Source organism: Crocodylus siamensis, chromosome 2 (assembly GCF_052110815.1).
Source record: "Crocodylus siamensis isolate JL-2025a chromosome 2, ASM5211081v1, whole genome shotgun sequence".
Taxonomy (NCBI): Eukaryota; Metazoa; Chordata; order Crocodylia; family Crocodylidae; genus Crocodylus; species Crocodylus siamensis.
The window spans coordinates 205,597,950-205,610,319 of NC_143396.1; the positions used below are offsets into that span (position 1 = coordinate 205,597,950).

Below are 12,370 nucleotides of genomic sequence, written 5' to 3' on the forward strand. Positions count from 1 at the left end.
ATACATAAGATAATGAATGCAGCAGTTTGTACTGACTTAGGGAAATCAATTTAAAAGCATGCCTTTACCTAAATCCTGTGCAACTTTGGGGGTAGACCAGCTTGAAATAATTCTGGGGCCATGTGGCTATTTAGAGTAGAAACCTCAAAGGAAAACATAGACCCTGCAGGATGTAATGGAGGTATTTCAGTAAGTAACATTCTAACCAAGGAATAACAGGCCACAAATTGATTGAGATTAGGTTCTGGCTTGATATCAGGAGGCATCACTTTATGGTTAGGGCTGCCAGACTCTGGAATGGGCTCCCAAGGGAGGTGGTGCTATCCCCTACCTTGTGGGTCTTCAAGAGGTTGAATAGATATCTGGCTGGGGTATTATGATCCCAGCACCCATTCCTGCCCAGGGCAGGGGGTCGGGCTTAATGATCTGTTCAGGTCCCTTCCGACCCTAGAAACTACAAAACCAGAGTCAATCCTACAGATAAGGGTACTAACAATATAGTCATACATGTTAAAAGCCCTTTTCTGGTAATTCACAGAGGCAGCACATTGTAGGGGGGGGAAAAAAGATTTCTGTATTTTTTGCTAGGAACCAAATAGAAGAAGTGAATAGAGGGTTAGAGAAATTGGCACCTCCTAAGGCCATTCTCACACTTTCTCTAATATTATATGACTGGTAACAAATGCTTTCCCTGTATTAGTACTGAACTTAGTCCCAACATGATTATGGTAGAAATACATGTTGCCAGAGGGTGTAAGGTTCAGATGACTTAAAGCTGAAGTCCTGAACATTTGTAGCAATTAGAAGTTTGACAGCACTTTTGTAAGAGTAGCGCGTTAATAATTCCAGCCAGCTTAGCTGGATTTCAGCTCTCATAATATTTTACTTTGCAAAAATTCCCCCTGAAGTTCTAGTTGAAGCTGTGTATTTCTTCACTTCCTGACCTAAATTATTGTGATGTTGCTGACCATGTGTTGTTAAATTGCTAATCCTTTCTGCCACAGAATTTGTGGCATTTGAAAGGCTGATAAAGCATTTCCTTTATACTCCTTAATACTTCAGGGAGGTGTATGAAGCAATTTGTGTTCCCTGGATGGCAGATGATTAAATGTCCAAAGCACTATTGTTAGTATCATGAGAAAAAATGCACATCTCAATTTTTACCTAAGCTACTTGCTTGCAGCATTCAGGATTGGCTACATGAGCTCCAGTCTGAAAACAGAGGGTGTGTACTACTTGATAGCATGCGAAGTTTTTTGGTTGCAGCAGTGTCAAGGTTTATACCCTTTGTAGCCAAGCCACAGTCTGGAAAGTTTGAGTCAGGATCATATGAGCAAATGTGACTTTGCATCCAGTAGAGGGCAGCAGTGTACAAAACACCTGTCCATAGTAGCAGGAGAGGTATTGATGCAGGGGCAGGCAAAATGCAACCCACAGGCCAGATGCCGCCCGCTAAGCCATTCTATCTGGCCCGTGGGGCCCCTAAAAATTTTAGAAAATTAATATTTATCTGCCCCTGGCTGCCTGTCATGCAGCCCTTGATGGCTTACCAAAACTCAGTAAGTGGCCCTCTACCCGAAATAATTGCCTACCCCTGTATTGATGAATTAATAAAGTAGTGGATGTAAACCTGCAACCTGAATGTTAAAATGGTGGGGCATTAGTCTCACAGGTTAAGACCCGGTATTGAGTTTTACATAATAGACCATAGGGGATGTGAAAGAACTGTGATGATTATGGTACAAAGTATTTACTACATACTAAAATAAGCGTAAGCTGACATCCGTTTTTAAGTACGTGGCTAGATGATGTTCAAGATATTTCCTCAATTAGACCTTACAGTTGATTTTGGTCCATGGGCATCAACATGTAGGCAATGCAGCACTGTAATATCGATCCAGTTTATTTTCTCCATTTTCGTGTCAACAGAGCAGAAACCAAAGACCTTTACTGATGCAGGGGACAACTGTACTCAGCACCCTGAGATTGTTTCTGCTGATTCATTCTAGAGTCAAGTTATATTTTAATCTTGTTTTGGGAAGCTGGTAGACACTTGGGGTCAGAAAGATTGGGTAGATCTAAATTTTGACCATGGGAAACTTAGCAATATCACCACTTACCCAGAAGATTGGAATGTTTACAATTTAAAATACTTTAAAATGATTCACAATGTGCACATGTATGATCCTTTGTATATACATGTGTAAATAGATATTGCTTTAAGATCACTTAAAGAATTCAGAATTAAAAATCCCTGTGTAAATAAGAACCACAGCGGTTACACTGTCTTCTAAAAACAGAAGAGAATGGGCCCTAATAATGAGAGCAGAGCACTGCCTCCTATTTGCAAAACTAACTTTGTTCCATCACCAACTCACTCATGAGACTTTGGGCAAACTACTTAACTCTCCATACCTCAATCTTTCCATCTGAAAAGGGGGATAATGATGCTTATCCCCTGTATACCTGCCTTTCAGGAGGATTTTGATGTTTAATGATAATTGCAGAATTCTCCAAGATGAAATTTACTTCATAAATGCAAAGCATTTTTTTAGTATTTGATCATCAGCTTCTATTGTCTCTTTCCCCTGCACACACAAATCCTCCATCAGTGCGGTTTACAGCTAGAACAAAGCATCTTTTCTATCTTCGTGTGGTCCTTGAAAAAAATAGCAAGCACTCAGCGATCCTCAGGACTGGGCCCTAGATTTCTATCACAATCACAGGCTTAACATAAAGCAAATGTATGTTTCAGCTGTATTTTGTTACCATGTTTATCTCAGGCTCATGCAGCAGTATTGTTATTAGATGCCATATGTACTTGGGGACAGCTTGTCAAAAATACTTATCTTCTACCATTTTTGAAACAGGTTGGATCAGTATCATTTTAATACTCCAGTCCTGGTAAATAAGAGTCCATTACAGTATGCTTGTTGCAGTATGTTCACCTCTCTGCATTGCAATCAGTGAACTCCTTGAGCTTTTTAAATGGAAGGCACAAATGGCATAGAAACCTGTCCAATGCTTTCACTTTAATTGCACATCTCTCTCTCTCTCAATCTCTCTCTCTTTCTCCCCACCACATCTTCCGCCCCCTCTCTTTTTCTCTTTCACACATACTTTCCTTTCTATCACTCAGTATCAATTGTTTTCCATGCAGAATTTTTAGTGGTTCAAAATTAATTGGATACAATAAAATATTTGATTTAATACAATAAAAAGATTTAAGCAAATCCAGTTGGCCCTTTGATAAGTAATTAATTATTCAACAAGCTACAGAGTTTTCTAAGAGTTAAGAATCTAACCATTTAATTGATATGTGTTTCTGCAGCTGTGCAATATCTCCTTTTCCCCAAGAGAGCTGTTTTCAGTTGCTGCTCAAGGTTTCTAACAATCAAATGGATCAATTCTGCAGCTACCTTAGGCTCTGAGTTAAGTAAGAATGATGTTTGTGGCTGGGGGAAGGGATATTTTCAATAGACAATGCCAACACCATAATTTGTTTTAAACACTGGACATTTATTTAGTGTTTTAGAACTCATACGTTATAGGATAAATTCTAATTTATCACATCAGAATATAATAGGCAAATATATAATACAGTAAATTGCATTTATACACATAAATACAAAATCTGAGGTAGGGCCTCAAGAATAATGACTCCTTAAATGAATAATGTATAGCATATAATATGTGCTATATATACAATGCATCCTTTGTAACATAATATATTTTCTCCATGTATAGCTAATGAAAAAAATATAATGACCTGATTAGGGTACATATCTTTATCCATAGGCAGCAGTACCCCATAGAATGCCTGTAAATATATATATGACATTACGCAAGTAATTAAGAATTAACCTATTCAGTGATAGGTCCACAATAAAGTGCCAAAAGGACACGGGTGGAAATCTTCAACTGGTGTAAACTGTCACAGCTCATTTTGGAGCTGCAGCAATGTATACCAGCTAAGGATTTACCTCACAAAGTACATGACATATCAGAGATGACGGACAATGATATAGTCTTGTCAAACATTAATATATTACTAACAATGAAATACACCTATAAGGCAAATGGTTACCTGAAGATGTATTTAAAACATGATGGGCAAATCATAATATTGCAAGCAATAAGGTCCAGCCCAGCTCTCACATTTTAAATTAAACCCATCAAAAAAACACTCCCTCTTTGGTTACAGGCTGCCTGAGGATGATATACAGGCAGAAACCGTAAGTACCATAAATGTTTTCCCCACTTTGTGTCTGTGGTACCAGTTCCCTGGAACAGTAAGTTCTGGCCTTTTCACAGATACAATATATTATGTGCAGGAAGTTTTAACTACAAGCTAAGAAACAAGTGTCTAATACACCCACCAGACCGCCTGGCAACTCTTAGAAAGCCTAGCTAACATACATCCTATTTGGGAGCAACACTTGGCATAGCCATACAGCTTTCAGCTGAAAGCATCAGCAGTCCATAATAGTCTTTCTAAAATTGAGATTGCAAAATAAAAGGGATACAACATAAGAGAAAAATCAATGACTGCATGAAATAAGCAATGGCTATATCACGTCCAGCATGAAATCATTATAAGCCACAAGGAACATAGAACTGGAAGGGAACTCCTGCGCAAGTGTCCAAAAGGAGGCCAATAATATATAAAAGGACTTGGAAATGGAATTCCATAGCAAGAGGAAACCACAGTAAACTGGAAATGATGATCTTCAGTGCTGAAGCACATTTATACAAACAATGGAGCAGAACCTAATAAAAGGATAACTTGACCCAAATGAAACATTAGCATAAAGACATTCCAAGTCTTTTTCAATTAAAGGTCATTTTGTTAAACCTTTCTTTTCGAAACAAAGTGCTGCTGTGTCTAACTGAAACACAGGTTTTGTACATTGCTTGCATATTAAAAACACTAGGAAGACCCCAAAGAATTTTAAAATGGCAAGGATTTGCATTAAATGTAATTTTAATGCGTACAATAGTGCATCACAGCTTGTCCAAAAATTCAATCTCATTTCAAACAAAAAAATATGCCATAAAGACAATCCTCACCAGATTTGATTTTTTTTTTTTTACTTGCAAGACCGATGGACCATATATAGGCCACCTTTTTTGCAAATATGGCTTTTCTTCCCTGCTCTTTTAAACATATTTTCTGGTATTTACTCAGTGTTACTCAATACTTTCTTTTTTTTTAGAAAATGCACAAAAAGTTTCTGCAAACAATACTAGCCTGAGAAATTAAATGCTTTCTCCAACTATAACACCACTTTTCATTGGAAAGGATGCTGCTGGGTAATTTCAGCTCAACATTTTGTTTTGGTAAATTGTGTAGAAAACATTTTAGGACTATAACAGAAACATTTCCACTCTTTTCATATTTTTGATTCTCTGTTTTTGCATTTATTTAAATTTGCCCCTGACATCTCTGATAGCCAAACCCTGGCACAGAAGAACCTGGAAGCAAAACTAGCTAGAAACAAAATGAGACAGACTAGCCCATTTTCAAAGAGCAGGACCAAAGCCTGAGAAATAAAAACTAGTCTGACCAAAAGCATCAGGAAAACTAATTTAGATATTTCATGGTCACTCCTTTTAATAACTTAAGCCAAAGGTGGCCAACTAGTGGCATGCATGCCACAACTGGCACAGGCAGCCTGTGTGTGGAGCACTGTACAGATTGGGGAGGGGACAAGCAGCACAGTAGCAGAGAGGACAGCAAGCAGAAAACAGAGCAGCAGATGAAGCAGGGAACACAGGGCAGGGATCTGAGCAGGCAGAGGAATGGTACTTGGGAAGGGTGTTGGGCTAATTTGTGGCACACCTGCCAAAAAAAGGTTAGCCCCCAATGACTTAAACTATTAGTAGTGACATAAGTGGGGATATATTGTAACTAAACAGTGTCCATTCAAATGACAGATCTTTTATGCAAGCAAGGACTGTCCTTGTACTTTGGCAGTAACCAGTTTATACTGATAGTTACTCTCAGTTCAAACAAATGCCTCTTCTCAAAGAATAACCCAGCCAGTGAAAAGTATTCACAGCTATTAAGCAAACTCACAGTCCCTAGAAAATAAAAACCTGACAATATTAACAATATATATTTTTAAAAGTCACAACAGCAGTAATTAGTAGAAAATAGGTTGGGCTCCAAAATGAAACTTAGGTTTTATCCAATAAAGATGAATCCAAAATCTATTCATCCTGATGAAAACGCATGATTCCCACTAGGTGGTGCTAATTAATTTAGGTTCTTTTCTTCACCCTTCCAGTTGGAAAGACTGCTTGCTGGTAATTCATTTTAATATATTACAGATTTCTTTCCCTCAGCCATGGGTGTTTGGAGAGGCTAATTTTCAGATTGTATTTATTAAATTTCATTATGTCAAGCCAGGGGTAGCTTCTCAAACACAGTTCACTCAGGGAAACAAAACCCAGAAGGAGTTGGAATAGCAGCTCTCTATTAAAACAGCTGGCAAAGGCAAATCAATTTGGCACAGCTTTAAGGCAGAGATGCTTGTGGAAGGGTCACAGTCTTCATGCTCTACACAACATAGGGTCTGACAAGGACCCCAAACTGAAGGGAGCATGCTGCAGAGTAAAGGGGTGGTAACAGACTATTTTTAAATCTATTTTGACTTCATTTAATGACAAATCATTTGATTGTGCTTCATATGTACTGCCTGAGGATTGAGTATCTCCAGCAGTGTCAATAACTGGCAACACTATTTGCCCCGTGAAAGATAAAGTTCAGCAAAATGATTAATATTTTTAATACACTTTTGTATATACACACACATGCACTCACACACACATACTAAATGAGTATTTTGAAAATGTTACATTAAGGTCTAGTTTGTTTTTTGTTTTTTTCTTCGATGGGATGAAAACATCACATCTATAGATCTACTGACACATTAACTGAAGATTTACCTGAGACCCTGTAATGTAAAGACTAACAGACAAAATAAGAGCGTGACATAAACAGTCCCCTAAAAGGAAAGTACATTTAGATTGGCTACTACAGCAGTGGGGAAAAAAACAGGCTAAGCTAATCTAAACTCACCATCTCTACACTGATTGATAAGATATTTATAGGGACATAAAACATCACTAGTACACACTACATGAACACTGATCACTCTTAAAAAAAATCTCATATATGTATGTATAGGCTACAACAGGATAATAAAGGTTACGGTTTTGCCAATTATTGAAGACCTATTTTTCTCCCTCGTTCTAGTGCATTTACAATAAATGGGGGTAATTTCTAGTCAGGTAATTAAATGTACCCGTAAAAGCTCGATTTTTACTCTGCCCCCTAGGTAACAGAACTATTTAAAACTAATACTCATATATAGTTCTTCATATATCTTGGATTTCTAAAATGGGGTGGTTTAGAAGGTAGTGCAGTAATGTAAGTTGTTATAATGGCAATCTACTAAGCTCTTCCTTCTCCTCTTTATTGTTTTGTCTATCTAAGGTTGCAACTGTGTTAGTGACTTCAGTGTTATATTGTTCATTTTTTAATGAGGGGGTTGACAGCAAAAAAAAGGCAGGCAGGCTATATACATTCAGATTGTTATGAGAGAATAGTGCTTTGAAAAATTTATGAGCTATATATATAATATATAGACAATTTGGGGTCTTACTATTTCCCCATTGGTTGAAAGAGAAGAATACATCTATGAGTTATATAAAGAAGTTTATAAGAGAACAAATAGGGGAATCACATAGTTAAACAGCACGGCTAAGTTCTAATAACTGTTCTCATGTGGAAACTCGAATATACCTACTACTGTAAGAATATAAAATTAGGCACAAATTATATGATGGCTTCTTGAGGAGAGATTGTAAACAAAAGCAGAGAAAGCATGGAAAACACATTCAGAGTATTTGTATGGCACGAATAAAACTGCATTTGCACTTATCGTATATTCAGTTTGCCAATGAAATGAAGATTTAGATACTCCGTATAACTGAGACATTTGCTAATGAAAAAGACAAATACCAAATTATTAATGGAAATGCATGAAATTAATTAAAAGAGTGGTGCCCATCTGCCTGTACTTGTCATAATTTCAAATCAGTATTCAGACTCAAATACTGCTTTAGTCCTAATCTCAAATATTCAGTTTTTACATTTGCTGTTATATTTTTGCTCAAAAATATTGAATGGCTCATTAAGTCCTTTCTATTCTGATGCCATGTATCACATACCAGTACACTGTTTAAATGTTGTCTCAAGGCCCAGAAGTCAGTATAATCAGTACTTATAGAAGACATTTTTGCAGACAGAGTGGGTCAAATTTAGAGCCTGGCATAAATCTAAGTGACTCCACTCAGGTCAAAGTGACTCTAGTTTTACATCAACATTAAGGAGGTCAGAATATGGCCATACAAACCACATTCTGTTCTCATTCCCTTGGTCTCTGGTTACCCTGATAACATATTATCAGTCCCATTATGGTTACATGTTACAATGGGGGACCCTGGGTGCAAAAGAGCAGAATTAGTCCTATGTTGGTTGAAGCCATATCCCTACCTAAATGCTTAAATCGCAGTGCCCAGGCCTGTTAGGTTAGGCCTGACCTGGAAAAAGTCAGTGTGCTCTACTATATCATGCCACATTGCCCTGTCATGGTGAAAATAAAAAGCTGTGGGCACCACTAGGAAAAAAAAGAACACACACACTCACACACGTTACACAGTACTCAAAGTGGTCTGTCTAGATCTTTACTATGGCATGCGACAATAAGTCCTACTTTCTAAGCAACCACTTTCAGGCACTGTGAAAAATTACAAAAGACACATCAGGAAACTAGTAAAAGAAAAATAAAATAAAGGCTGTATATATTATTGCCACCAATATAATAATTACTAGAATTGGGTCCCCAGTTCTAAATCTTTCACTGGCAGTTTAAGTCCCAGGGAGGAAGTTCCCAATGGATCAATCATATTCTTGTAACGTTCACCACGATGTTTAGCCAAAAATGGGCCCCAGTCAGGTTGTGGAGAGCAGACCAACTTGAGCCTCTGCAAAATGATGGTAGGTTAGGGGGTGGAAGAGAAGGAAAAAGTAAATCTCATTTAAAATACCAAGTGGAATTACAGTTCAGGAAAGGAAACTAAGCCGGGTTCATTTGAAATTATAGACAACATCATGCAATGCTCTGCTGCTCAGTGTTTGTTTTGCACAAGTTTGCAAGATTAACAGAGGATAAAGTGCACAGATTTTAATTATACATCCTCTCCCCACACCATATGAAGGGAACTTGTAACCACTGCCACAGATTGCCAGGCTCATTCACCAAAGGACATGTGCTCAATTACTTAGCCCAATCATCTAAACAGTGGGTAGCTGCATTAAAATAATTGGATTTTTGTTTAGCATATTTCCCCAAAGCATACATACGACCAAAAAGCAGTGCATTGCAATGAATGAGCAAAGATTTTAATTATCAGATGACAAAATATTTCATTTCTATCTAAAAAGGAAAAAGAAAAATGTAGTGACTTAACATAGCAAAGTTAAAAAATGAAAATCTCGCTAATCTTTCCATGGATGTCTCTATTGAAAATATAATTTTATTGGAGCATTTATATATAGAAAGGAAGGAAAACATATTTTCAATGGGTTAAGAGGGAACAATTATATGTTTATTACCTATTAAAGTGGATCAAGCCTCTATATCAGTTATTTCAATCTCTGCTTAATTACCAGTTTGCAACCTTTACCTCCCAAATCAACCATAATAAATTTATGCAGCAGACTCAGTAGTTCAGGAAATATTGTGTTAAAGCTTGAATAGCGGCAGCTAAACTGTATCCCCACTTCAAAACAAATATGACTTTTCTGTATTTCTTTGGGTACTCTAGTTAAGAGAATGCACAGAGAGCGCCCTGGATTATGAACCATATATAATCCAATCCCAGGTGAATAAACGGAGGCCAGAAGCAGAGTAGGATGTATCAGTGAGGGAAACTAGTTTATTGCCTTATGAAAAGGAATGCCAGTCCTGGTATTGCTCACTTCCAAGGAAGCCCAACAGCCTGATGCTAGAACTGAGCTAGAAAAAGGTAAATAAATAAATCAAATTTCATTCTGCTTCACTGTTTCATATAGGATGGTCTTTCTACTGGCTAACGCATTCCAGTATCCTCTATACAAGGTCACAGAGCCCTCTGGACAAGCTATACAATTGACCACTGCCATATGCATTCTGTGTTGGGCTATCAAGATGTGGCCTGAGGGCCAGATCCAGGCCACAGAGCTATCTGGCCCATACAGTTCTTCATGGGGATAGAAATTTGGCAGTGATGGAGCAGTAGCCATGTTAATTACCTTGGTACCTGAAACCACAGCAATTAATACTGACACCACTCAACCTACCGCCATATTTCTGGACCCAGGGGAAGCTCTGCAGGCTAGTTGATGTGATTTCCTTCACCAGACTGGGTCCACAGACCAGCCCTGCACACTGGATGCAGCCCACAGACTGGCTCCATGGCACCCATCTGGACCACAGGGCTAGATTGGTTGGGCACCACTGCCCTAGACTATTTCATCACTTTAATATTAAACACTATCAACTTAAATATTAGCCAAGTCCTAAATGGCATATAGTGTGATCAAGAAAATGTTTCTTTTTCAATATATTTCTTCTCAGTTCCTGTGGGAGTGTAACAACCTCTGCAGGGTTTCCAGCAGGAGTGAATTGGAAAGAGGGATTTGAAAGCACAAGCAGGTACATTCCTGTTTAACAAGAACAGGAAAAGAGAACCAGGAAACTGGGTGCAGAATGAAAGAAGATACAAAGATGAGAATGTGAGGAAACACATGGAATAGGGAGATATATGAAATGAGCAGATACATAGGCACTTATTGTACCCAGCTTCCTATAATCAGAGACTTGAAGAAGAATGTATCATATTCAAAAGATTGTCTAATTTTATCCCAGTTACCTACTTGGTCCAATAAAAGATATTGCCCTAAGAAATGCTTGTCTCTAGCAGATACATACACAAAATTGTGATAAGCCACAAGGCGAGAACAGGAACACTGAATTTAACCAGACAGTAAAGGGAAGATGGTAAATGTATTTAAGGATAATGAATGATATGGTATGAGTTGCTAGCATGAGAGATGGTTTTAGCATGTGAAAGGGGAGCAAGATACAATGGGTTCATTGGAGTTGCATGATATCTGATGGTCTTTAGCATTTTACAGGACCTGAAGACTTCTATTGACTGGCATGTACTAGTGTTTTACTCTGCAGAGTTCACTAATGCCTGATGCTTTCATGTTTCACATGGTTTCAGCAAAACGTCACCAGCCAAGCAAAGGAAAGAACTCTGATTAAATCATCTGCATGTGACACCATTTTGAAGCCTATGAAGGTCAGAGTTTATTCATTCCTCACAGAACCAAGACATTAGTGAGTTAGTTGCATTTTATTGAGGCACAGGAGAGTATTCGGTCTGCATTTTGACAAGCTAAGCATCTCTACTTTGTAGCATTATAAAAGCAAGTTTGCTAGTAAACAGTCCTCTCATTGTCAACAGTTCCCATCACACAAATCAGTGTAAAATAAAAGGAAACAATCTCCTGTTACCATATTTTTAAGAGGGAGAAGATACCAGAATTACCTCAATAAATTTGCCAGGGGCTAGATGCATTTTTATTACAAACATAACTGGAATCCAAATAACAGAGCAGGCCAGCATCAACCATCCAAGTACCATGGACCAGCCAGGATAGTGGTAAGCTCCATATGTCATTGGTTCCCACTGGTAAAAACTGAAGGAGAGAATAAACTGAAAGGAAAGAAAATATCTTTTAATACTCAATATACAATTCATGACAGGTGGTAACACACACATTTTGTTCTAATATTGTAGACCTAAAATTAGGAGCGTATACAACTGCACACAAGCTACAATATGCAACTATGATACCTATGCAATAATCGCTACAACTGGAAATCTGGGTTCAGAATCTGAGCTCAGTTTCATCCATGTAAACCTTACATAAAAACCACTGAAATTATTAGATTTACAATACTAGACAAACAAAGATTAAAGCTTTTTCCGTAGAGTATAAGCTTTATTACACAGTCTATTACCAGCATTACCCAGTGTAATTAAGTTAATACATTTCACTTTATAAATAACAGTACACATGTACATAATTCAATAACTTTTGTGAACTACCCAATTGCATGCAGAAGACATATAGTAATATAATTCTGAAAAGGCAAATATAAAAAGATCAATTTTATTTTTTGGACCATGAAGTAATTTAAAACTCTGATCTTAAACTACTCAGATCCATCAAATATTAGTTTTACAG

General features: G+C 37.6%; 1 protein-coding gene across 1 annotated transcript in view; it reads right to left on the reverse strand.

Moving 5' to 3' along the window:
• Positions 1-8,898: 8,898 nt before the first annotated feature.
• SLC6A5 (solute carrier family 6 member 5) overlaps positions 8,899-12,370 on the reverse strand; it is a 54,876-nt gene continuing 51,404 nt past the window's right edge. Inside the window, exons 15-16 of the mRNA XM_090034629.1 lie at positions 11,668-11,835; positions 8,899-9,054 (exon numbers count right to left, since the gene is read on the reverse strand). Coding sequence (XP_089890755.1) covers positions 8,899-9,054; positions 11,668-11,835 — 324 coding nt within the window. The remainder of the gene's footprint in view (positions 9,055-11,667; positions 11,836-12,370) is intronic.